This window comes from Gracilinanus agilis, chromosome 5 (assembly GCF_016433145.1).
Source record: "Gracilinanus agilis isolate LMUSP501 chromosome 5, AgileGrace, whole genome shotgun sequence".
Taxonomy (NCBI): Eukaryota; Metazoa; Chordata; class Mammalia; order Didelphimorphia; family Didelphidae; genus Gracilinanus; species Gracilinanus agilis.
This window is the reverse complement of record NC_058134.1, coordinates 308791084-308817705: the sequence shown is the minus strand read 5'-3', so window position 1 is coordinate 308817705 and position 26622 is coordinate 308791084. Positions and strand designations below refer to the sequence as shown.

Below are 26622 nucleotides of genomic sequence, written 5' to 3'. Positions count from 1 at the left end.
GAAGGCAGCGGGCCCGTGGCGGGAATCACGGGCGTGGGCAGTCCCCCAGAACACACCCCTGCCTGGACTTGTCCCCGCCTCCTCTCGGGTCATCCCGGGCAGAAAGGGAGCCCCCCGCCCCGAGCTTCCTCTTCTTCCCGTAAAAGCTTTCCCCGAGCCTCCAGTTCTCTGCTGGGGCGCCCTGTGCCCGGCCCACGCCTGGCCCGGCGCACCTTTCTTTTTCATAGTAGGACGAAATTCCCTCAGAACAGAATGTAACAAGTCCAGTTTCCAAGTACAGGCTGGAGGCCACGTGGCTAGACACAGCTCCGCTCAGGGAAGAGAGTCCGGCTAGAGCCGGGTACAAATCTGGGCCCGGACACCTCCCAACTGGGTAGTCTTCCTGGCCAAGCCATCCAAGCCCACCTGCCCGAGTCTTCCAGCTCGCTGTCTCAGAAGCGATACTTCGGTATTGATTCCCAGAGGGGAGGCGCCCCTTCCAAAGTGCTAATGAGTGGGAGACGGCCCTACATGGCAAGCCTTAAGAGAGGAGGCTGGAAACTCCCGATTTGGGGGGGACAGCGCCAGACCTGAAATTGCCCAAAGTTGGTAATAACCCTAGCTAGCATTTCTAGAGCACCTACTATGTGCCTGGCACCGGACTAAGCCTCTTTCAAAAGGAAGATGCCATATTAAGTCCAATTTACAATTGAGGACACTAAGACAGAGACCGACTTGCCCAGGGTCACAGTGTCCGAGGCAGGATTGGAACTCGAGGCTTCTTGAATCTAGGCTTACCAGACCTGTATGCATGTTGATCTTTGTGAGCAAATCAGCACCTCAATTGTGCAGGGGCTCCAACTTCCTGGGAAACTTTTCTGGAAGGGCTGGAGCCACACTGCCCCGTCGCCACTCAAATCCCCGAGCCTCAGAGGATTGTCTGGCCTGGCCTGGCCTCCCTTTTATGGACGGGGCAGCTCATCTCCAGCTTGTTCCCTGGAGCCGCCGGTTGTAGCCTCCCAAACTAACACTCGGCCTGGCTTTCCCAGGCTGTGCAGGGCCCCGATGGGCCATCTGGCTCCCTCCGAGTCCAGGCCTGATTGCTAGACAGCCCTGCATTCACCTGCTGCACTTGGAGGAGGGCCCAGCCAAGATTCAGGGTTGGCCAGGATGGGCCAACTGGGTGAATAAACTGGGGCCTGCCTGTGAGGACGGAGGCACGGGAGGGTGTCTAATCTGCTTCCTCAGCTTCCTCCATCCCCAAGGTGCGGGAAGGCACCTTGGCGCAAAGCTGGCCCAACCCCCTCATCGGACAAGGGAGGGCAAGGGTGCTCCCAACTACCCTCTGGCTCCCGAGCCTGCCCAGGCACCCTGCCCAAGCAGTGGCTTAGAAGGCAGCCATGGAGGGAGCGGGCCCTCAGAGAGAAGCCGGCCGCTCTAGGTATAACAAACGTTTATTCAGAAACAGATGAATACACGGTCTTTTCTGACTCAATGCTCCTCCCTCTCCCTCCAAACAAAAACGAGACGTGGAAGGCGACCCAAACGGGAAAAGAGGGAGGCCAGGCTCAAGGAATCAAACCAAACCCCAGCCCCTGCCTGGGAAGCAAGTCCTGCTGTGTGCAGAGGGAGAGGAAGGAATGCTGCTGCTGCTGCTGCTGCTGCTGCTGCTGCTGCTGCTGCTGCTGCCACCTTCACCACACACAGAGCTAGGGGGCTGAGCTGGGCCAGGCTGACTCCTGGGAGGCCTCCCCACACTGGGACCCTCTTCGGGTTCCCCAGGGCATTTGAAAGCTACGGAGAGAAATGAGTCTGTGGCCACCTCCTTTTCCTGCGCTGCTGGCTGCAGGGAGGTCTTGCTGCAGATGCCTGACTGGCTTAGAGGTGGCCGGCCTCTTCCGGGAAGGCCTCCACTGGACCGTGTCATCTCTGCTTCCAAATCTGTCAGACAACTTTCGAGACAAGAAACAGGGACTCCCACAGGCCATTTGGCTAGATGCGGGCAAGGACAGCCTGGCCCACAGGACATTCCACGTTTCAGGTATGGCCCAGGCCCTCAGGACGCCCCATGTCTCGGGCTTGAGGAGCCAGCTGTAGCTTGAAGCTCCTTTGAGGGGGAGGCAGAAAGGGACTTGTTTGGCCCCTAAGGCAGACCTGCAACGGGCCCTTTCTCCCTCCTTGTGGCCTAGGCCCTCTCAGTAGTGAAGTTGAGCTCCGGATCAGCCAAGCAGAGTGCAGGGGCCATGGGAATGGGTTGGGCCCCCTTCCTTCCCGGGCATCCCACCCACCAGTTTCAGCTTGGTGATGACCTGGCTCCCACTAGCAGCAGGAGCCCCAGAGGAGCCGGAAAGGGGTGAGACGCAGGCTCAGAGGAGCTCATCCCCAAGCCTGGCTCTTCCCTAGAGGGAAGAGGCTCTCAGGCACCCAGGAGATCCCAGGGCACTCTGTGGCCTGGAGATTGAACAAGGGAACAGACTTGACAAAACAAAGCGAAAACCCCAACTAAGAGGGAGGGAAGAAGAGGAAAAAGGAGAGAACACACCCTAAAGAAAACACTATGGTACAAGGGAGGGCATGAGTGCAGAAAGAAAGTCACTCCCAGCTGGCCAGCGCCAGCAAGGTCCCATGAGAAACGCACGGGCTCCTGTGGACTCTGCCCATGCCAGCAGGCCTGCGGGCCATGGACTGAGGCCGCCTCGAGCCTGTCTTTTGAGAGAGTGCAGGTGGGCAGGTGGGTGGGCAGCCATGGCCTTCTTCCTTGCCCGCCTTCCGGCGGCCAAGATTCCCTTCTCAAAGTTTAATCTTAAATTCCGTGGGCTGCACCGAGACCGAAGCCCCCGAGGATTTGAAGAGGGCCTTCAGGATGGTGTCAGGGTCCACTTCTGCAGGCGGGTGAGACGAGGTACCGGAGCTCAACCTCCTGGGCTCACCCTCCTTCTTCACTGATGGGCTATCGCTGAGTCGCCTGCAGGGAAGACAGGGGGGGTGTGGGGGGGGGGTTGTCTGTTTCCTTACCTGAAAGATGCAACTGTTCCTGCCTAGAAGGCGTGGTGTGAAGGAGCTCCTGCCAAAAGCCTGGTAGGCGGGAGGTGTTGGGGAGTGCCAGACTGTATCTGGACTTCAGATCAAGCCTTTTTGTCCCTCACTGCCTCTGCCATGCATTCTGGACACAATTCAGCCTGGCCTGCTTGCTGGCTCCCAGATCTCTGGAGGTCTCTTGATCAAGTGTGTCAGTGAGGCCCCATTAGCTCGGCTTACTACTTCATACCAGCCCCTCTTAAAGGCCTCTGACAAAGGGAATCAAGCATCGGGGTGCCCCCAAAGCCCAGGGCACTTCTCTTAGCAGCAAGGGAGGAATACAACCGGCCCTCCATCAAGGCCTCCTTACAAGGCACACTCCCCACAATAACTCTGTAAGGGCAGAAACAGAACATGGCTCCATCACCTCATTTGACAGATGAAGAAACTTGAGTCTTAAAGAAGTGAAGAGGCTTGCCTTAGGACCCTGGGGCAATAAAAAGGCCAAACCAGGACTTGAACTCGCTTCCAAGGAGTCCCTCTGGGCTGGCCAACCTTAGGCTATGTCAAATGGCATCTCTCCTCACTAGCCTGGCTCAACGCCCTAAGCCAGGGGTCAGCAACGAATGGCTCTCGAGCCATATCTGGCTCTTTCTGCAGGAGCCATGAAGTCCATTTTTTTCAGGCGTTGTTACAGGAGCGGCCCTGTGAGTGCTGTACGGCTTTCACGAAATTACATTTTAAAAAAGGTGGCGTTTATGGCTCTCACGGCCAAAAGGGTTGCCGACCCCTGGCCTAAGCTAACAGTCCCAGTTATCAGTTCAGCTCAGAATCCTGTTGGATAGAATCCTCAGGCAAGGACACAAGACCAGGCGGAGTGATGTGGAAGCCTCAAGCCCACCATACCCAACCCCAGAACTCCAGCAGAGGGCATGCACGTCATCCTGTCCAGAAGCCCTCTTGGGGTACTTACAGTAAGATGGGCTGGTCCGACGTGATTATGCTACCATTCATGTGAAGGTTGCATTTCATGGGCTGCCCTGAAAACCAGGAAGAAAACACCATTGGCAACTCTGCTGAGGCTGGGCCAAAAGCCTCCTTGAGACCCAAAGAGACTATAGCTTAGCTTCAGGCACCCCAAGCCAAGAAGGCTCCCTAGGACACCAACACAACTGGAGGAGCTGGAGGCTTCTGGCCCACAGACTAGACAGGGCCCACCCTGAAACAATTGCTCTCTAGGGCAGAAAAGGGAAAGCTCCAAAGCTCAATGACAAAGAGAAAATGGCTACAGGAAGGAGAGAAGGAATGAGAACCACCTGGTTTCCCAAAGCTCCTCTCTGGCTCCTGTCACATTTATCGGAACCCCAACACCAACATTTACAGGGCACCTTCCTCACAACCACCCCTGAGGACAGGCAGTGCAGCAAAGGTGAAAGGAGGCTGGGAAAGGGGGACCATGGCCAAAGCTGAAGAGCCAGACCAGAATCAGGAGTCTGACACTCATGCTAGGGCTCTGCTCGGCTCTCATCACCTTGGCAACAGCTTTTGTTTCTGACCATATCTTATTTTTTTAATCAACAAAAATCTACCCCTCCTCCATTTTTTTTTTAAGCTAAGCAAACACATGCCCCATCAGCCTCATCCAGAAGCACCTGCATCCTTCTGTACCTTGAGTGGTTCACTTTTCTTGTGGCCGGCAGGCTTCAGGAGAGCTGCTAAGGGCTGTTATGGTAGAGATCCTTCTCCTGGTTCTGCTCACCTCACTTTGTTCAGAACCATCTTCCTGGGTTTCTCCGAAGCCATGCCCTTCCTCACTTCTTACAGCACAACAGTATTCCATCACAATCACAGACTACAACTGACGGGCATGCCCTTGTTTTCTAATTCACCTCAAAGCATTATAAGCGTTTTGTGTACATCCTTAAAGTTGGTTTATTGATTTCCTCAATCTGCACCCCCTTCCCCTTTCCCAGTTTCCCTCCTGAGTGACATGTGTTCTCCACATTCTGTGTGTTCATCTCTCCTTTGACCAGTCCAGTACTTTCCCCAATCTTCCTCCCTAGCCCTTCCTCCTCGTTTGTCCAGATGGTGATCTACTTGTGCACTCTGATATACTGGAGAATTATTTGAATTTTCCTTTCCTGTCCCCCAGAGCATTCCTTTTTCCATCTTCTTCCACTCCCCTCTTAGGATCATCACACATGCTGCCAGGCTGGCCTTCTCTCTTAATCAGATTCCCTCAGCGAGTCCTGACAGTGATCAGCGTCAGAGGGGACACAGGCATCATCTCCCCATATCTGAATGTGGCGTATTCTTGCAAATGGTCCTTCACAGTTCTCTTTTTAAATGTTTCTCTCAATACCTGTTTCTACAAAAGTTTAGTTCCCCCACAGCTCAGAACTTTTGATCAGGAATACATGGAAGCCTATTTTGTTCAAGATTTTATTTTTTTCCTCTATGGAGGAAAATGTGTCTAGTTTAGCTGGGAAAGTTATTCTTGGCTATAAGACCATATCCTTTGCCTTAAGGAAAATCATATTCTAAGTACTCTGCTGCTTTCTAGAGGCAGTGGCTAAACTCTGTATGGTCCTGACTGTGGTTCCTCCATACTGGAATTCTTTCTTTATGGCTGTATGCTGCATCATCTGCATCATCATCATCATCATCATCATCATCTGACCTAGAAGCCCTGGATCCTGGATGTATTCCTGGCAGTTTTCATTCTGGGATTTCTTTCAGGAGATGACTGGCAGATTCTTTCCATTTCTTTCTTTCTTTCTTTTTTTAAAAAACAAAACAAAACCGAAAAAACCATTACTGTGTATTGGTTCCAAGGCAGAAGAGTGGTAAGGGCTAGAGGAAGTGACTTGACCAGGGTCACATAGCTAGGAAGTGTATGAGGCCAGATTTGATCGCAGCACCTCCTGTCTCCAGGCCTGGCTCTCAAAACACTGAGCCACCTGGAGGATGCCCCCTCTTTCCATTTCTACTTTGTCCTCTGGTTCTAAGAAATGTAGAGAGTTTTCCTTTAAGATTTCTTCAAAGAGGAGTCTAGATTCTTTTTTGTAGTCATGATGTTCAGATAACCCAGTGAGTTAATTTTTCTCATCAAATCTGTTTTTCAGTTCAGTTGTTTTTACCACGAGATCTTTTATTTTCAGGCTTTTGACTTGTTTTAATATTTCTTGTTGCCTGGTAGAGTCAGTGGTCTGTTCCATTCTGATTTTCAGTTTGTTGCTTGGGCAAGATTTCGCACCCCTCTATCACACTATTCATGTCCTTTCTGTTTCTTCTGGAGCTCTTTCTTTTTCAATTTCCTCAGAGCATCTCATTTCATTTACAAGAGTATTTTACAACTCTTGCTTTGTCTCTTCCAGGAATTCTGGTTGATTGTGTGCCCAGGCTGTACTTTCCTCTGAGGCTCGACTTGTCAATGTTGTGGTGTCATTCTCTTGTTCTGGGTTTGTGTCATGAGCTTCCCACCATGTTGTAATAATTCATCAGGCAGGGATTCTTTTATTTATTTGTCCATCCTTCCTTGATGTTAAGGCCAAAGGCAGAGAACTTTGGAGGGAAGGGCAGATCCTGTTGCTGTTTTCTTAAGGAATTGAGTGGTGGTGTTCCAGGATCTTCAGAGACAGCTCTGGCGGGGAACCTATAAGCTTTTGGTGCTCCCAGAACAGTCTGATGCAGGCCAAAATCTGATGGCTACCCCTAGTCTGAATCCTGCAAGTGCTTGACCTGGGTTTGGATCTGAGCAAAGTTGGATGCTGCTAGACTCTGCCCCTACTGGGCAGCTAGGAAAGGACAGAAGTATAGGCTCCCCTTGGTCTGAGATTCCTGTCTGGATTCAAAGCTGTAATGAGAACCCTGCTCTGCTTCTGGAGTGAGAACCACACACTTCCCATGCCCAAACTGTCTACCACTCACTGGGCTCCTAACTGTCCCCTTCAAAACCCAGCTTAAACTTGTTACCCTGATTCCTCTAGGCCATATTGATCTTCCCTGAGGCTCTAGATCAATCTCTTATCTCCCCTTGAGAGTCCAAGAGACAAGGACCGTCTGACTTCCACTCTACATCTCCTCTAGTAAGCACAGTGCTTTGCATATAGTAGATACTGGTGAACTGAACAGTTCTGCCCCCTGCCTTTCATCCTTGGGCAGGGTCAGGAGTAAAGGAAGCCCTGTATCAGAGCTCCAATTGTGTCCAGCAGGATCCCCCACCCAAACCTTTCCTCAAGCACCTCCTGAACTCGGAGCCCTTTGGGGGGCTCCTTAGGGAAATGAAGAACTCTGAGACAGTTCATGGCCCAGAATCCTGGGCAGACTTCTAGGAACCAGAGAAGATGGGTATGATTTTCTAAAAGAACATGCATCCAGGCACAAAAGGCAGTTTCTTCTTCCTCTGGATTTTATACACAGTGATGGAGAGTGGACCAAATGTAGAACCAACTTTGACCAGAGAGGGTGGGTGGTAAACCATGTCTCTTTCCTCCTCTGAGCAGAAGGTACAGACGTCAACATAACACACTTCTTAGTTAAGGAGGAGGCAGAGATGAAAGGGACATTTTTGGGAGAGTGATTTCTGGAATGTATCAAAGAACAAAAAGCTGCCAAGAACTAGAAAAGGAGGGGATGCCCACTGATTGGGGAATGGCTGAATGAGCTGTGTTACATGATTATGATGGAATACTACTACTGTGTTATAAGAAATAATGAGCAGGAGGAGCTCAGAAAAACCTGGAAAGACTTCTATGAACTGATGCAGAAGGAAGTGAGCAAAACCAGGAGAACACTGTACATAGTGACAGTAATACTGTATGATCAACTGGGACTCTGATCCAAGACGATTCTGAAGCATAGATGACCAAAAATACTCTCCACCACCAGAGAGAGAATCAAATCAGCAGGGAGAGTGAAATGTGCTTTTGTTAACTTTCTTTGTTTCCTGAGGTTTTGTCTGTATTTTCTTTTGTGATATGGCTAGTATGGAGATATGTTTTGCATGACTGTACATGTACAACCTCTACCTAACTGCTTGCCATTTTGGGGAGGAGGAAAGGAGAGAATTTTGAAATCAAATTAAAAAACAAAACAAAACAAAAAAAAACCCTGAAAGTTAAAAATTATTTTTACATGTTATTTGAAAAAAATAAAATACAGACCACCATGGAAAAAATACCCCCCTGGATCCCCAATCTCCTTCTAGCAGCACTTGGGATTCTCAGAAAAGGATGACTATGATCTCCCAAGAAGCCTGGCCTTCCCAGTATCCCAGTGGTGGCAGCCTCACTGTTTGGGGATGAAGGGGGAAAAGAGCCAGACAAACCAAATTGGCCTCTCTTCCACTTGGGCTTACCGTCCAAACATCTATTGTTGTACTTCTTATAGGCAGTGATGGCATCTTCTTTCTTCACAAACACAACCTCGGCCACCCCAGGATGGACCAGGCGGGCTCGCTTCAGGGCTCCACACACACAAAAAAGTTCCTGAGAAACCCAAAGGGAGTCAAAGCTGTGGATTCTCCCCAAGGCCTAGCAGATGCACTCTCACCCTTTGTCACCAGGTGCTTCATTCCAAACTGCAGGAAGGAAAGGCCCCTGCCCATGAGCATCTCTACTCTGCAGAGCTGGCTTTTCTATCACTATAACAGATTCAACATGTACAGCACATCCAATGGGCTTTAATATTACTGTTTAAAGGAAACTGGGCAGGAAGAGTCTGTTAATAGCATGATTCTTCCTAAAATCCCCTAGAGTCACCCTGAGGCCAGCCAGGCTTTTGAAGAAAGGCTAAGAGTAGGAGAGAGCTGAAAAGGGAGCCCCTACCCAGAGAGTTTGCTTTGTCATTCCCTCAGCTGTTTTGTTTGGGAGAGGGGAGTGGGCAAAACCAGGCTTTGCAGACCTAACCCCTCTGGCAGAACAACTCGACATCCTCTCTGTTTTGAAAATGATCCTTAAACACCCCCTGCTCCCCCAAATAGAAATGATCAAAGTCCCAGAGGGCAGAGGTGAGTCTGTCCCAACAGAAGAGGCAGCTTCTGCCCCAAGCCAGAGGTGCTCCACTGAGCCTAGCAGACAAGGGTACTCACAACAATGTCTTCCTCAGTGACTCGAGGGTGTAGGTTATTCACAGTCATCTTGGTACCTTCCAATGGGCTAAAGATGGGCTGCCACACCAACAGAAGAATTGTCCCAGAGCCAGAACAGGCATACCCACCCAGGTATTGGGGGGACGGAGGGAGGAGAGAAAGAGAGAGGTGTTATCACAGATGGAGAGGAGGCTCAGTGTCAGGGAGCAGTCCTGCAGGATCCAAGAGGCCAGTACATCCCAGCTCATGTTTTTTAGCAGAATGAGGAAGACAGGATAGGAATAACCCAACCCTCACCCAGCCCCTGGTCATCACAGAAGCAATTCAGGCTCTCCTGGGCTTCATATTGTGGCTTGTCTCTGGTAGTTATGTCTAAGCCAGAATTGGAGCTCAGATCTTACACTCCATGCTCTCCTTTCCAGAGCTCTTCCCAGGAAGATCTAGGGCAGTTATAGAAAGAAGAGACTAACATCTTTCCAGACACTTCTAGAGATGAAGGAGCCTGTGGGCAATAGCCAAGGTGAGCCCACTAGCCCCGATGGCCATGGCTGGGAAGGATCCCCTTTCCTTCACTTTCTGACTGCTTGCCTCCTCTTGCACAGAGCCACTTGCTTTCCATGTCACCTAACTCTGGGAAGGAAGGGAAGCAGCAAGTGTCCTCTGCCCTCTTATAGAGGAGGAAGTGACTGTCCCAGGATCCCTGAGACAATGAAGGATGGAGGCAGCACCAAGGCCCCAGCACTCAGCCTCTCCCCTGGCACCCACCTCGGCAGGGGGCATCTCTTTGGGGGGCTCTTCCTTGGTCACCAGAGTCCGGGACATGTTGGTCAAGGCTTTCGTCCGTAGAGGGGAAGGCGGGGCTGGAAGGGCTGTGTACGTGTCATTCTGGACAACTTTGGTGAGAGGAAGAGTCTTGGATAAGGAGAATTTGGAGCTGCTGAGCCCCGCCTAAGCAGAGAGAAGATGGCAGAGTGAGTCAAGGCAGTTCCCAATATGCCAGACCTGCACTTCCCAACCTGGCACCCATGGATTTTAGAGGGTCTGCCAAGGCAGATGGGAGAAACGAGCCCTTGTATCTGTGTCACTTCTGGCACTTTCTGAGATCCAACAGATTTTATTTTATCCACGTAAAGACTGTCTTCTAACACTTTTCATTTTATGGCCAAAGGAGTCTGGGACACACAAAAGGCCAAGTGAAGGATCCCGGCTTGGAGGCTTGTGGGGCCAGGGATGAAGGGAGCTTGGGACACTGGGCCTTGGGAGGAGAAAGTTTCAGAGGATCTGTGGGGCAGCGATGAGCAAAGGGATCTGGACAGAAAGGAGCGGCAGATTTCAACTTCCTGAATGTTGAGGCTGGCTACCCATCCACCCATTTACCTCCCTGCCAGGAGAACAGATGCTGGGAAGTGGAGGGGTTTCAAACAAGCTGAGTGCCCCTGCAGGGAGGGTGGTAGTTATAGGGAGATTCCCTGCCTACACTCTGCAGGATGAGCCCTTTTCTAAGGTTCATACTTTTTTTTTTTTTTTCCCTTAAAACCCTTAACTTCTGTGTATTAGCTCCTAGGTGGAAGAGTGGTAAGGGTAGGCAATGGGGGTCAAGTGACTTGCCCAGGGTCACACAGCTTTGGGAAGTGTCTGAGGCCGGATTTGAATGTAGGACCTCCCGTCTCTAGGCCTGACTCTCAATCCACTGAGCTACCCAGCTGCCCCCAAGGTTCACACTTTTTAAAGCTGGAGGATATGGACTATCCCCAATGGGTGGCCGGAGCATGTCCCTAACTAGGAGAGCCCCAATTTGGGTTCAGGCTGACCCAAATCCTCAAAGCTGAAGCTTTGTCCATCTTCCAGGAAAGTGGGCACAGGGCCCCTACCTACCCAGCACTGGAAACCTCAGTGCCATTCCCAGCAAGCTAGGCTTTGGGGCAGACTGGGCTTGTATTTCACCGAGGGGCACTGACCGGGAAGGCAAGGCAGGAGCCTCCTGGTTTTGTTCTGTACTCCTCAGCATACCGCCCCTGCTTGTTTCCCCTGGCTGAGCCCATAAGCTCGCCCCTTGGGCTTCTGTCTGGGACTTGCCTGGAGCTTCATCCAGCTAACTCGCTGTGCTTCCTCCTACCCTGTGTTTTCCCACTTCGGGGACCTGCAAATGGACTAAATGAGCTGTGGCAGGGGCCCTGGAATCCCCCAAGATACAGAGGGGGCCCTCGCCCTGGCCATTTCAAAGCCAAACAGAAAACCGAAGATTTCCCCACTGGCTGCCCAGGTATTCTGTTGGTGACAGGACGTAATTTCTTATTCAAAGTGGGCAACGGGACTCACACCAGAACCTTACCATCTGTTGCAGGAAGCTGTTGGTGGTGGTGATCTTCATCTGTTTGCCAGCAATGGGGGCGGTGGCAGCTTCATCATCTTCATCCATGTCATACAGGCTCTGAGGACACCAAGAGTTGCCCTGTTATTCTGGGTCCCTCGGACAACAGGAGGGAGGGGCACTGCCCCCTGCACACCAGAGCTGCTCACCTATGGTCTCCCCAGTTAGAAGAGGGGAGGGCAGGGCAGACCAGGATGATGACAGACCACCCCCAAGGGAGAGAAGGATGCACAGAACAGTATGCACATAGGACTGTGAAGGTCCTTACACTATTTAACGTTTACTCCACATTTTGATAAGTTCACCAAAAGTGTCACCTCAAAATGTCGATTCCAAGGGGCAGCCAAGTGGCTCAGTGGATGGAGAGCCAGGCCTAGAGACTGGAGGTCCTGAGTTCCAATCTGGCCTCAGACACTTCCTAGCTATGTGACCCTGGGCAAGCCACTTCACCTCCACTGCCTAACCCTTACCACTCCTCTACCTTGGAAGAGATGCTTACTATGGATTCTAAGACAGAAGATAAGGGATTATTATTATTATAAGCCTTACCTTCCACCTTAGAATCAATACTGTATATTGGTTCCAAGAAAGAGCAGTAAGGGCCAGGCAATGGGAGTTAAGTGACTTGCCCAGGGTCACACAGGTAGGAAATGTCTGAGGCCAGACTGGAACCAGGACCTCCTGTCTCTAGGCCTGGCTTTCTATCCACTGAGCAACCCAGCTGCCTCCAATAAGGGTTTATTATTAAAAGCCCACCCTTTTTAGGGAGCCTTCAAATAAACAGCAAAGCCCTCGGTTGCACCCACTTCCCTGCGTCCCTCAAGCTCCTCTGCCTTTTGCCACCGTCTGGGTGCAGGTTGCTTCCTCTAATCCAGGGCCAGCTTCTCGAGGGCAGGGACCGCATGGCCCAAGCCTCAATCTCGCCTCAAATGTGTAGCACCTGGCTCAGGGAGGCCCTAAAGAAATGCCTGAATGGGCTTAAAGGTGATCTGATTTGAACCTCACAATACCCATCATGGAAGGAACATTTGTAATGCTTCAAAAGAGGGGCTTCACTCGCATTTTATAGATGAGAATAGTGAGGCTCAGGGGGAATTAGTTTTTAAATGTCTGAAGTAGGATTTGAACCGAGGTCTTCCTGACTCCTAGGCCAATGCTCTCTCCATCTCACTGTGCTGGGGCTGATTAGGCAGTACAAATGCTATCACCCCCATTTTCCAGGTGAGGAAGTCAAGGCTTAGGGGCTTGTCCACTCACACAGTTGGGAATAGCAACATCTGGGACCGGCACTGGTCAAGCTGTTCCTCTCTATTTCAAAAAGAAATCAGACTCTCTCTGGCCCTCCCTGAAATAGCACCACCATCCCTCACACTTTTCGTCCCTCTAGTCCATAGACTAAGCAAAGGGCCACTGTTTCTCCCCTTTCCCCCTCTCTATCTGAAATGCCCACCATCCTCCCTCCTAGCCCATACCAGCACGGTGCTCACTCGAGCTCCAAACAAATGCCCCCCTGTCTAAGAAGGCTGCCCTGAAGCTCCAGTCAAGAGACTCTCAAATCCTTGCCCCAAAGACCACAAAACACTGCTCTGTTCCTCTCTTACATACTACTTATATCATGAAGGATGGGGGGGTGGGACATGTCTCCTTGGCTGTGAGCTCGATGAAAGCAGGAACTCATCTAAACTGGCACCACTATCCTCTGATCCCTGAAGCTCCCAACCTGGAGCCAGCCAGAACTCCTCCCTTTCTCTCACGCCGTCCCCTCCTCCCATCCAAGATGGTGCCAAGGCCTGTGGATTTCCCTTTTGCCACATGGCCTAAATATGGCCCCTCTTTTTCTCTGGTGCAAAGATCACCTCATACCTCCAGGCTCTCCCCACTCTGACCCACTTGGCAATTTTCTAAAGTTTGGGTCTGATCATGTCCCTCCTTCCCCCCTTACTCAATAGCCCTCAATGGCTCCCCGGGGCCTCCTGATGCAAATACAACAAATGTTCTGGTTGACATTCAGAGCCCTTTTATAGCCTTCCCCAGCACTGCCTCCAAGCTCAATGACACCAGTCTCCTGGATGTTCTTTGAACCAGATCTGGGTGTTTTCTTTGGCTGGGACTCCCTCTCTCCTTCTCTTAGCCTCCTGGCTTCTTCAAGTCCCACCTTGTGGAAGAGGTCTTTTCTCACGGGCCCTAATCTTAGTGCTTCCCCCGGGATCATCTCCCACCTGTGTTCTCTTTCTACTGTTTGTACAGAATGGCTTGTGGTGTGGTCCTCCTCCCACCTCATTTTATCCCCAGGGCTCCTGCACACAGGAGGTAAAGGCCCAAGGGACCCTTCAAGGGAGAGCCGAGGAGGTGGGAGGCCACTAGGTCACTCCCATCTTTGCCATGTGCCGTGGGAGCTGGAAGTCCAGTGGGCTGCAGGGCTTAGACTCTCCTTCCAATGGATGTTGATAAAAAGCTTGCAAAAGTGTCCATTCCAGTGTCCAGGCCTCTCCTCCAGGTCAGCAGAGGGTCACAAGGGCAACTCCCTCATCCATGGCCACCACAAGTAACACAGCAGCTGAGAACTGGGTCACTACCTTGGCCGCAGCAAGGTGAGCAACTGGGCCCAGGTTTTCTAGTCACTGAGGCAGTGTAGCCTCACGAGCGGGGCTTGTTCTCCTCCACTCCGGATCCCCAAAGCTTAGTAAATGCTTTAGCAAACTGGCCAATGCAAATCGATGGCATCGCTAAGTGCTGGAGGCTGTGTGGGTCTTTCCTTCCCAGAGGCATGGGACCCCACGGGACCAGCCCATGTGGCAGAACCCTCTTTCCCCAACATCTCGGGCACCTGATGCACAGCGGCTCCAACCCCTGGGCACCACCCAATGGACACCCACCTGTTTCTGTTGATGGTTGTTGACTACGTTGATTCTCATTCCGGCGGGATGAGGAAGAGCCGGGAGGGGAGCTTTCTGCTGTGGGAACGAGAAGCATGGAAGTCAGCGGTGGGTCCCCTGACTCCAGCCAGGCTCCCTCCCGTTAACCGCAGAGCCCGGGGTCACGGCCTGAGTTCCATGATGTTACCTGGCGGATCCTCAGGACGCTCCCTCCCCCTCCCCACAGAGGTCGGGCAGCTTGAGGAATTTGGAGCCGAAAGGGGGAGGGCTCGGCCCGCCCTAGCGAAGGCCATGGAGCCCCTCAGGATGAATGACAAAGCAAACCTCAGTGCTGGCACCCTCAGAGCTCTCCCTGGCCAAGGAAATGGGAGGCCGTCACCAGCTGCCCGAGACCAGAGCAGTGACCACATTCCCTCACAAGCAAGGGGCTACAGCAAAACACATTTCAAGGAGACCCTGGCTAGGACACAAGAAACACCGAGAGGCCCCCCGGGATCGCCAAGGCCAGCCCTCTCCCTGACAGATGAAGAGCCTGAGGGTCACAGAAGTCTAGTGACCACCCTATGTATGGCACAAAGAGAAGACCACAGTAGAGCTAAAATTCCAGCCCAAATCTCTTCTAAATGGGCTAGAATCCATAAATGCCTGAGGTCATGGCCTGATGTGGGTTTTTTTTTTTATTGAAATCAGATGTCACAAGAAGGGAAGAGCTTGTGGGGAAGGAAGAAGGATTCATTTGCTCCTAAAGCGTGTCTTTGCGTTTAAAGGCAGAGCCCCGCAAACAGTAGCCTGCAGTCCAGGAAAAGTTCCTGTTCTGGCAACATCCCCTGTTTTGGGGGTTCCTTTGGAGGCAGCCTGTCAATAACCAAAGGCTCCCAAGCTGGAAACTGTGGAACACCAATGAGGACCCGAGGCCTGGGAGAGGGGCTGTCGTCCCCAGAGATGCCCATCTGCTCTCAGGCACCCTGTCCCCAACCAGGAGCTTTGCTTGTGGGGTCCCTACACCTTGTCTTTATTAAAAAAAAAAAAGGAAAAGGAAAAAAACCCTCAACAATTGCCTTTTGGCCCGGCTCCATCTCCGGGTGCCTCTGGCTGATAAGAGGATGGGACCTCATTTGGATTCCCTCCGTGTGGAGCCATCAGCGCCTGCTGGCCAGGAGCCTCACGTGAGGGCAGCTCTCCTCACCCCAGCCCTTCCAGACCTCCAAATCCCTGTGGCCATAAGAAGGCCTTGGCGCCAGTGACCAGTGCCTGCAGCCTTGTCCTGGGCTCCCGCCTACCTGGATCGTTTTGGTAATCTTCATGGCAGGAGGCAGCGAGTCAGTGGCTGGCCTCAGCAGAGATGCTGGTGAACCTCGTTTCAAGCTGATCTTCTCCCGGGCATCTGCCACTTTGGTCCCCTTCTCTGGTGCCACAATCTGCTTCCGGGAGTTCAGCATCTCCCGGGCATCCTGTACTTTCCCCTTGATCCGGAAGCGAGCATCTTTCTGCACAAGTTTCTCTCGAGCATCTTTGACCCCCAGTTTCTGCCTCGCGTCCGTGAGGCCGATCTTTTGTCGAGCATCGAACATCTGTTGGAAACCTGGAGCTGGTGCCGGCCGACTCAGAAGGGTCTGTGGTAGCCCGATGCGAGAGCGGATGCCTCCAATGCCGGGCCTGGCATTCAGTCTAGAAAGAGAATTTCACATGTCAGACACTTTGTTCTCTCTTCCCTCTGCATCAGCTCATACAAAAAGTCTTCCCAGGCCTCTCTGAAACCACCGCCCTCACGCCGTAACCCCTCACGGTCCTATCCCAACACTTGATCGGCCATTCCCCAATCAGTTCCAATTCTCTGCATCACGGAAAGAGCTGCTATAAATAACTTCTGGGTCCATATGGGTCCTTTCCCTCTTTCTCTATTCTCTTTAGAGTATAGGCCTAGAAGCATTATGGTAGGGGCAAAGGGTATGCACAGTTCAAGGCTGATAGCAAAGGCCTTGGCCACAGTGGGCATGCCTATGCCGCGCCCAGGGCACACGGGTCACTTCAGTGCCTCGACTCTTGATGTTCTTGGATGGCGAGAATGCTGATGTGGGCGCCCCAGTGAATGACAGTGACATTTTTTGTCCAAGATTTTCTGACCAAGTCAGCTTAAATGTTTTTGGTACAAAGATCCACATGTGTGTAAGGTTCCCAGTGGTTAAATAGTCATATTTCTGAACTTTGCATTCCTCTGAAAAGTAGCTGATAAATTATCGGCCAATGAAGCGGGCTTTCTTCTGCCCAACAGGCGTTCTCATTTTAACCTGCTCTTCAAAGGGCCAGATCCCGCTTCCTGACAAACAAACCCTCTCTTTTGTACTAGTCTGGGCGTCTCTACACTGGGTCTGTGGGACACAAGGTAAAGCCATAACGAGGTGGAATTTTAGATCTGAGGTTCTTGCCCCGGGGTCCATGAACCTGAAAACATTGGTCGCTAGAACTATTTCCAAATAACGGATCTCCTTTGTAATTCTACACACTGAAAACCATGACTATGGAAAGAGGTTTGAGGTTTTCCCATCCAAGGGGTCAGTGACAGCCCAGGGCCCACTTTTCTGGGACCTCAAAATGCTTGCTTTCCAGAAGGAAAGGAGGAAGGAGTTGGACAAACTGACTAAGGTCTCTTCCATCCATGACTAACATGGTGGAGAGACAAGGGCCCTGAAGTAGGCTTTCAGCAGGAACTTGCACATCCCAGAAACGGGCCAACACTACAAATCGGAACTTGATTTATTATCTTGTACACTGTCTAGACTGAGGATCACACTTAGCAGTGAGGCACACCTGACTAGAAAGTGTCTGAGGCCAGATTTGAACTCACATCTTCTTAACTTCCTGATTCCACAGAGCCACCTAGTAGCCTCAAATTCTGGTTGTACTCACAATCACTGCCTGCTCTCTGCATCTAGCAACAAGGTAGGCCCTTAATCTCTGTTTACTGACAGATTGCTAGTGGTGATGCCAGCCTGAGGAAGGCTCTGAATGTCGGGCACAAGAGTGGGGAATTGGCAGGCAAGAAGGAGGAAGCTAGGAGAGACCTGGAGCTCCTTTCAGCCAACCAATACCTGGGGGCTCCTGGTTTTCTGGGATCAGCAACCCTGAGGCCGCCTCCCCTCCTCCCTCTCTCCCCTCCCCCAGAAGAATGCTCACTGACTTAGTTGGCAACAAGCACCAGCTTTATTTTACCTTGGTAGCCACCATCACCAATGCACCCAGTGACCTTGGCAGTTCGTCCACAGGCTCAGTGAAAGTCTGTTTTCTCTCACAGAGCTGCTGGGGTTCCCCCTTCCCCTGCCATGTAAGTCTGGGGACAGCAGGAGATGAACTCCAACCCAATGGCTGCCTCCCCCAGACGTGATGTGGCCTGGCTCTGGCAGAGCCAGATCCCTGACTGGGATGTCTGGGCCACTGTGCTTTGGGGCTAACAAACACAGCTCAGTAAGCTGCTTTTCCATTTCTGCTATTTTAAAACTCCACCATTCTGAAGAGCTAGCAGGCCCCACCTTAGCATTATTAGGAATACCGAGTGCAGTGGGCGGCCCACACATATTTCCTGATGCAGTCCGCTATAGAAAAAATATGGATTTAATTCAACAATTACTAGACTTGAGGCAATCGATCAATGCCTACTGAAGGGGAGCACCCCTTCTGGGCAAGTCTCTGCCAGTCAGTGGACATCAAAAGACAAACACAATCTGTGCTCACGAGAAGCTTACAGGGAGGCTGGCAGGGTGGGGGTAATGCCCAAAGACAAGGTAAGCATGTGTGCGTTTATCGGATCATTCTCTTACAAAAATGACCAATTTGGAAACGTGGTTTGCATGCTTGCCAGCTCCAGGAGGGGGAAGGGAAAGAAGGGGGCCTCATATAACTTTAGAAAACTCATGATTGGTAAAATAAAATCTTCATGAAAACCAAAGCCAAAACCAAGGTATTGTATGAAGAAAGGGGGGCAGAGGAATAAGGAGGAAAAGGCAGTTCCTGTCCCAACCTACCCTGAAGGGAGCTAAGAATTTGGAGGCAAAGCCAGGAGAAAGGGACAGTCAGACGGAACAGAGGGTCCTCGTGCTCCAGCCAGGTTCAGTCTTGGAAACCCTGGGTCTTTGCTTGAGCCGCCACCCAGTGCGGATGCTCCCCACAGAGCAGAAATCAGAAAGCCCGGAATGAAACCATGCATTAAAAACAAAAATCCTTCTTAAGTCCTCATTCCCCAAAGGAAGCTGCCGGGAGCACAGGCCCAGGGACTAGTTTGTCCAATTCATGGATGTGGGAGATGGGAGAGCGGGTCAGGCCGGCGGGGAGGAACTAGCAGGGAGGTTAGGGGAGGGCCGCCTCAAGGACTGATCTCAGGCTGTGACTCTGGGTAACTGGGAGAAGAGTAGCAGCTGGAAATCTGGAAGGGAGGTGGCTCAGAGGAGACAATGAGAAGTTTTGTCTTAGCCATGATGAGCCACAGATGACAATGGACTGAAGGGAAGAGACCTGGCAGAGTCAGGGGAAGGTATTCGAAGAATGGGACGCTCAGCATGTTGATGGGGTACTTGAAAGAAGCTGGCCAACAACAGTAATGAATGACAAACAAGCCCATGGGCATGATGAGGGAGAGGAGAGGGGCTGGCCTTGCCCCAGGAAGGGCCACCCCCATTTCAGGTATGGAAAGCTGCAGAAGAGCTCTGAGGGGCTAGGTAGGGGAGAGAGAGGAGGAAGCTCACAACAGATGACTTTAATCTCCTTGGTAAAGGAGGTCTGGCACGGCCTTAAAGAGGGCATGAGGATGTGGATGGGTTCAGAGAGACTCCAGGCAAACCTCAAAGGTCCTCTGGGTGCAACGTGTCAGGAGAAAAGAAACGACCCACGATGGAGAGCATCACCAGGATACAGTATGTTCCGGAAAGAGTCACATTTCCATGAGTGCCAGAAGATGGAAAGAGTGTGAGGGGGAAGAGAAAGAAGTTTATTCCTAACAGCCCGGGATTTCCAGAGGGCCCATAGCCAAAAGGCCCCAAGCCGAAGGAAGCCAGGGCTTCTCAGCTGGAGAAAGGCCAGCACCCCAAACACAGGACTAGGGGCCTGACCTAGCAGCATAACAAGGGGGCTCCCAAGTCCTGGCCTAGCCCAAATGAAGAAGCCCTGTAGGAAACTGAAGATCCTCATCTGTTCCTCCAAGACCATCTTGGGAGCCAATTCCTAGCAGGGAGAAAGAAAGGAAATAAGGGAGAACTTCTCAAATGCTAAGAAGGTTGGATAACTTTTGGTCAAACCACTTTTCAAACAAGCATGCAATATCCGTAAACCCAGCAGTCATTTCTCATTCTCATAAACCTCATTTTCACAAAGTAACCTTTTGGAATAGAGTATTTAGGACTCTCCACCCAGTGCCTTCCCTCCCTCCCCTCCCTCCCCCTAGGCCCACCTAGTCCTTCCCTAACCACACCAAACCCTGGGCCTCTCATGTGTCCTGCTACAAATCCCACCCAATTCAATGAATCTACTAAGAACCCACTGTGTGCTAGGCCAGGGGGCATCGGAGCTGAAAGGCACTGACCCTGCCCTCTAGGAGTCAATGGTGTGCGTGGAAAGGGGGCAGAGCGCTGGCTCTGAATTTACAGGAGGTCAACATGATGGGGGCAAAGAAGAAAAGCCAAACGTTCTTGAAAGGCAGGAGCTCAGTGGATGGAAGAGCTTCAGCTCCCAGAGGCCTGCAGGAGACAGTGACCATGAGGGAGCCACTGGAGGTTTCTGGACTAACAGGGTCAGAAAAAATGAAATTGTCAGCTTTGTGAAGGAGACCAGAAGCTGGGAGACCAGCTAGGGATTCACTCCAATGGTTCAGGCAAGTAAAAGCAAAACTAGCTGGGGGATAAAAAGAATGTGGCGTTGAGCCATGGTGTGGAAAGGGAAGTCAGACTCCAGTTATGTTTGAGAGGGGAGGGAGGGAGAAGCCTGGAAGATCAGCCTGGGTTCGCCAGGGCAGGCACAGGCAGTGGCAAGGCCTAGGGCTGTCCCAGGGACCCTCACTCAACTGTGCCACCTTCTCTCTCCATCTTCTGGATCTTCCCCTGCCAAACTGCTAGAAAGATCAGTCAAATGTACCCTAAGAAATGATTCTGGGGATGCTCTCAGAAAGAACCCAGCAGCCTGGGGTGCACTGAGGTACATGAAGGACAACAACCCACAAAATAACAGCATGGCTGTGAAAGGCTGGGGCTTTAGGCATCTGTAATTCCTTCCTCGAACTAATGAGGAAACATGGAGTGGAGGGACTCAGAGGGCAGAGAGGTTTGCAGGATTAGCCCTATCTGTGATGGTTGTTTTCTTGCTTTCTCAGTGGTGTGGGAACTGAAAATCAAGCCAGTCCCCTGTCTCCCACCCTAGGGGCTCAGGGTTTCTAGGACTCCCAAATCTCTAGCTTCAATCTCTTTGGGGCTTAAGGCTCTTACAGTCCAGCTGCCCATCCATCCTGCCAACACTTCAAATCCAACAGGTTCCATGATGGTTCCACTCTCTCCTCTCTCTGGTTTCCGCTCATCTTTGACCAACCCCTCATTTGATCAGCTCAAACATTAGGCAAACCCAAGCAGCATTAAGTACATCAAGAAAGCACTGAGGTAAAGGGCATTTGTCTTACTGAAGAGGCCAATGACCAAACTGCTGGCCAAGGTCTCACTTCTTCAATGAGGGGTTGGGGGATGGGGAGGGGGGCTAGGTTACAGTTAAACCTGGAAAAGCTAGAGGAATGAAGGCCTTTAAGGAAGTTCTTTGGACCTTAAAGGTGGCCATTCAGCAAAGGCCTCAGTTTTCCCATCCATTAGTCAGGCACTGATGCTAACCACTAGCAAGGGTAACAAAGCCCTTTCTTTATAACCATCGGAGATAGCTGAGAAAGTAGCAAAAAACCTTTGGAAGCCTCAAAGCACAAAAGAAAAATTATTATCAGCCTCATTTTACAAATGAATAAACTGAGGCAGAGGAGGACAGTGATTGGCATCTAAGCCCTAGGGTTAATTAAGACAAAGATAAAGGCAGGAGGGGAAAGAACCATGGCCTGGATCAAAAGTGGGAAGACCTAGGTGAGGTCTTAATTGCCTTAAGACCTTGGGCAAGCACCCCCCCCCACCCCCAGAGTAGGGAATGGGGTTGGATGGCCCAGTGGATAGGGTATACCAATAGGAAGGTACTGGTGCCCCCTGGGTAATTTATGGAGGAGATCAAAGGAGGCCAGCAGGGGTGAGAGTCCCAGGACAAAGGGAAATCGGAAGTCCAGAACAAAAACAAAATGGAAGATCTAACTTGTTTTGGGAAAACATCTTTTTCTTCTCTTCCAGGATTTGATTGGTCGAGGTTACTCCCAATGAGAAAACTCTCCTTTCCAGATCACCCCAGCTCAGCAACTGAGAGAAGGAGGATATCAAGGGTTGAGAACTACAGGATTATTCAGAAAAGCCGCCTGGGGCTGGAGGTGGGAGCAGAATTCCGTCCTCCTGGCCCACAGACCTGATCTCTTATCCCCAAAGTCAGGCTATAAAGAAAGTGCTTTGTAAACTGTAACTCTACAGAGTAACTCTGAGTGTGGCCTTACTGTAGCCCTCAGGGGCAGCAGGGCAAGCCTGGGTGTGTGTGCCTCAATAGGCTTCAAATTCCTAAGAGAAAAGGAAAGCGATGGCCGAGTCAGAGCTAAGGAAATGGGAACTGCTATTACTACTATGACTCACAAAGCACCATATTGCAACCCCAAGGAGCTGTCAATCCTGCAACTAAAAACAAGGTAGAGATCAAGGACAAAGCTCAAGACATCAGCAATTTATCAGTGAGGCTGGCAATCACCAATGGACGGGTGGGTCTCTCAGTTCCTTGGCAAGTTTAAGAGCCCGCGAGTGAGGGGGTGACGTCTCCAAAATGAGAAGGCAGCCTCCTTGAAGGGGAAAACAATGGAACTGGGTGGGTATTTGGGGCGCCAGTGACATAGGGCTGCCAGGATGGAAGCTTGAGAGATCATCCGCTTGTGAGTGGGACAGAGATAACAGATTTCCGGGGCATGGAGCAACTCCCAGGAAAGTTCAACTTCTGAAGCCAAGCTAGAACCCACTCCCACCAACTATCCAAGGCCAGTCGGCCAACAGCACAGAATTAACAGGTTTCCTTCACTAAAGTGATGTGTTGGGACACTGAACTCTTAAACTTACAAGAGCAGGCTTCTTCTAATTAAAGTGCTTTAATGGGAAGTTTATTGTTGCTCCAGTGTGCCACTGCTGTCCATGGGGTTTTCTCGGCAAAGATACTAGAGAGGTTTGCCATTTTCTTCTCTGACAGATTAAGGCAAACAGGTTAAGAGGCTTGCCTAGGGTCACCCAGCTAGGGAAGTTGGATTTGAACTCGGGGCTTCCTGACTCCAAGCCTAGAGCTTTATCCACTGAGCCACCTAGCTGCCTTTAAGAGAGAAACTGAACTTAGGGTAGAAGATTGTGACTTTCCATACTGACCTTAAGGGCCAAGGAAGGTGCCTTCAGGCAGTCACACAAAATGGTGGTGGCAGTGGTTGTATAGAATTGGATCAATTACAAAAATGGAATCAGAATCAATTGGATTTTCTCAATAGAAAGGAGAATTTTTATTAGAGCAATCAATCTTTTGGAAATGGGGGGAATCATTATTGCAACTCAGCTACTTCTGTAAACCTGTGATCTCTAAGGGACAGGGTCTGGAACCTAGGATTTCACTGACCCGGGCAACTCCCAGATAAAGAAACTTCATGGTAAATGCAGGTGGCAGGCACAAAATATCAGCATCAATCACGACGAGGCCCACAAAATACTCCCCAGCCAGGCAGGAACCAATTTAAAATGGGTCAGGTAAATATTTAACAAAATAAGTAAAAAGACAAACAGAAAATATTACATTTTTGAAAACTAGGTATGAGGTCCACAGTCTCTCAGGCAGCAAAAATGACCTCTAAGGTCTGCAGAGACAGGATATACTGTTATTGCTACTTTGATTGAAGGTAAACTGAGGCATAAAGTTCTTAACATGTTCAGTTTATTGGTAAGGGCAGCAGTGACCAATAAAGGAGGTTTTTTTTAGCTTCTCAGGAAATGAAATTTCAAGGAACGAAGACAGACAGATCATCTTTACAACCAAAAGCTAAAAGGCTAAGTCCTAGGAGGGAAAATGATGATAGTTTGGATTGATTGGAATGAAAAGTTCAACAGGCCCAATACCAACCTCTCCTTGTGCTGAAGGAAGGAAGGAAGGAAAACTGAGGGACAGATGGAGCCCACTTGTGTTTGGAACAGGGATAACCAACTTTCAGGCTCCCACCGCCATCCCACCGCAAAGCTCTTTAGGAAGGTAACATGTCTCCCTTCATCGTGACTGGGCACTCTGGGGCCACACCAGGCCTGGAGTCAGGAAGTGGCAAATTCAAATTAGACTTGTTGGCCTCAGTTTCCTCATCTGCAAAATGAGCTTTAAAAGGAAATGGCAAACCCGTCTAGTATCTCTGCCAGGTTTATGGGACAACTTAGCTGAACGGTGGAACCTGCAAACTTCTGAATTTAGGGTGGCAGAAAGGGACCTGGCAGTACTACAAAATACAGACTCCAATCAACTAAGGGTGAATTACTGTTTAAGAAATGGAACCACGCTCTGGCTGTCTCTCTCTAGGAGAGGAGCCTGTCGGTACAGACCTCAAAATGCCACAGAATAGGATACTATTACTGGGGCCACTCTGCACCATGGCACCCTCCATGAACTCCAGAAAAGGGGTGTTACCATTATTGCACTGCTGCTCCAAAGGGCTCCAGAAATGGGGGCTCAGGTCACTATCACAACTCTGGTAGGGTTCTAGAAACGGGAGGAGGGGTTATCATCGTTAAGCCCCTCCGAGGGCTCCAGAAACGGGGAAGCTATCACCATCGCGCACTCTCTCCTCGAGCACCAGAAAAGAGGCGCTCTTACCACTGCATCCTTCCTAGGGCTCCAGAAAGGGGGTGTTGCCGTTGTGGCACCCCACAAGCCTTTTACCACTATTGCTCCCTCCCTGCGTCCTAGCAATGGGGGAGGGGTGTCATCACTGTCGCCCCCTCCCCTCGCTCCTGACACTGGGGTGGCCGGGGTTGTAGTCCGCTTCAGGAGCTCGGGAGTCTTTCCCCCAGGACGCTACAGTCCCGTGCCCCGCCCTCCCCCGAGAGGGTTGAGCGGCGGCGCCGGCAGCCAATGGGCAAGCGGGGAACGCGCGAGGCCGCGGAGGCCTAACCAATGAGCAGCGCCGCTGGCGAAGGAGGGCGGGCTTTTGGGGGAGGGCCCGACCCAGCCAGACCAGAGGCCCCAGAATCTGGGGGTCCTCCCAGCCGCCCAACCCTCGACCAGTTCCCCAAGGACCCCAGAGCCCCGGGCCTCGGCTCCGAGGCGGCCCCGATAGAAGAGAGGCTCACTCACCGGCCCTTCACCGTCACCCCGCGCTTCCGGATGAGCTCGTCCAGGGACAAGTCCGCCATCTTGCGCCGCGAAAAACGAGAACAGGCGCCGCTCACGCACTCGGCGCTCCCCCGCCCATCGGTACTGGAGAAGGGACGCAACAACTTCCGGTGCCCGGCTCTCGATCCTTCCGCCAACGCACTAGCTCTCGCGACAGCCGGCTTGTTCCGACCCGGCCAATGCTGGAGCGAGGAGGGGGCGGATTGTGAGAGGCTGAAGGGCTGCGTATCCCATGAGCCTTCGCGAGGCTAGTTCTCTATTTACATACGAAGAATGGAACGTTTAAAGGGCTTCTTTCTCCCCTCCTAAAAACCTTGTAAAAGACGTGACGGGAGTTCTTCGCACAGAATTATAGCACGACGGTCCGTGCAGTTTTCAGTCAGCCGCTGACCGTCTCACCCTAAGCTTAATAGGCCTGGGGACACCTCCCAGGTTCGCGCGGGAGCACTATTTTTTCATGCCTTAAACTTATGAGTAAGGAAAATAACGATTCGGGGTGACGCCCGAATCCTCACTACGCATGTGAGAAGAATTTTTGAGCGGGTACAGGTTGTCCCTAAGGTGACCCGCCTACTTTCGCGGGATGCCTGGGTGTCGCGATCTGCCCGTACCCCCCCTTTTCGGGAACCAAAAAGCAGAATGACCTTATCCGACTTTTCCTAGCGGAGTCCTTCTTCGACAGGAAACCTTCCCGGGGGACAAGATTAGGGGGAGGGGCTGAGCTCGGAAGAGCGAAACAACCCATTAGGTACTAGGCGGGTATGGTAGTGAGCTCCCCAGGTCTTTTCAAACCCTGCCTTCCAACTTAGAATCAGTACTGTGGATTGGTTCCAGGCAGAAGAGCAGTAAAGGATGGGTGATGGGGATTAAGTGACTTGCCCAGGGTCACCCGGCTAGGAAGTACCCGAGGGCAAATCTGAGCCCAGGACCTCTGGTCTCTAGGCCTGAGCCGCCGAGGCCACATTCCCGCAGGCCGGAGAGGGCCCTGGGAGGGTTGGAACGCCGGGATTTGGGGATTCTCCCGAACAGAGGGCGTTAACGTTCATCGGTCCACACCCGCGGGCTGGCCGGAAGCCGGTAGTAACGGTTTCTGGTCGCTAGGGGGAGGAGGCGCGCCGCAGAAGCTGCCGAGGGTTGCTTTTCTGAAGACGGATCAGACCCAGCAGCTCTGGGGCCCTTTCCCCTTCGCAAAGCACCCTGGGGGGAATTCTCGGAGGCCTGGAGGGAGAATCGAGTTTTCCTCCAGACTCCAGATACTTTGTTTTTAAGTAGCCGTGTGACCTTAGACAGGTCCCGTGCCGCGGCTCTCCCTCCCTGCGGATTCTTAGGAATGAAGGGCAAGCGCCCCGCCAGCTCTCTGCCACACGGTGGTCAATCCAAGCTGTGTTCCCTCCAGGCCAGGGCAGCCGAGGCCCTCTCCCCCATGACCCCCTGGGTCAGCCCAAGCAAGCCCCGCCATTCCCGCACCTCCGTTCTCTCATCGGAAATTCCCGCCTTTGAACTAGGTGGTTGTAAAAGCCCTGCTAGCCCTCGCCAACCCACAAGCCGGGGGACCCTGGCAGGGCACCTTGCTTGCCTCAGTTTCCCCTTTGTAAAATGAGCTGGAGGAGGAAATGGCAACCCCCCCCCCCCCAGTGTCTGTCCAGAAAACCCCCGACAGGGTCAGGAAGGGTCTGACACGCCTGACCCCTGACGAGCTCCGGGCCTGAGCCAGGGAGCCCCCCCAGAGGCCGGCCCCCTTGCCAGCCCCGAGGGAAGGCAGCCTCCTCCTCCCCAGGCCCTCGGGACTC

The 26622-nt window shown here is 51.8% G+C and overlaps 1 protein-coding gene and 1 non-coding gene across 4 annotated transcripts; one reads left to right on the top strand and one right to left on the bottom strand.

The window, feature by feature from the left end:
* Positions 1-1636: 1636 nt before the first annotated feature.
* POLDIP3 (DNA polymerase delta interacting protein 3) lies at positions 1637-24871 on the bottom strand. Of its 3 annotated transcripts, none has more exons than XM_044677943.1 (9): positions 24794-24871; positions 15615-16003; positions 14336-14421; positions 11421-11519; positions 9854-10036; positions 9089-9166; positions 8357-8486; positions 3971-4037; positions 1637-2944 (listed from the first exon to the last, which is right to left on the bottom strand). In XM_044677943.1, exons 1-9 carry the CDS (start codon positions 24850-24852, stop codon positions 2770-2772), a joined length of 1266 nt encoding a protein of 421 aa, XP_044533878.1. In that variant the 5' UTR covers positions 24853-24871; the 3' UTR covers positions 1637-2769. The 3 variants fall into 3 exon arrangements, with proteins under 3 accessions (XP_044533878.1, XP_044533876.1, XP_044533879.1); XM_044677941.1 differs by having other exon boundaries at positions 14336-14413; positions 15616-16003; XM_044677944.1 differs by lacking the exon at positions 14336-14421 and having other exon boundaries at positions 15616-16003.
* Positions 24872-25289: 418 nt separating this feature from the next.
* Positions 25290-25440, top strand: LOC123250839. The gene has a single exon (XR_006506462.1). It is a non-coding gene; the product is annotated as a U12 minor spliceosomal RNA (small nuclear RNA).
* Positions 25441-26622: the final 1182 nt, after the last annotated feature.

What these genes read in the sequence shown, in the direction of transcription:
- POLDIP3 (XM_044677943.1), bottom strand. Translation starts at nt 24,852, where the DNA reads ATGGCGGACTTGTCCCTGGACGAGCTCATCCGGAAGCGCGGGGTGACG. An exon ending in GATTACCAAAACGATCCAGG is followed by an intron (nt 14,422 to 15,614) that starts TAGGCGGGAGCC and finishes CATGCTTCTCGT; the next exon opens with TCCCACAGCAGAAAGCTCCC. An exon ending in AAGAGATGCCCCCTGCCGAG is followed by an intron (nt 9,167 to 9,853) that starts GTGGGTGCCAGG and finishes TTGGTGTGGCAG; the next exon opens with CCCATCTTTAGCCCATTGGA.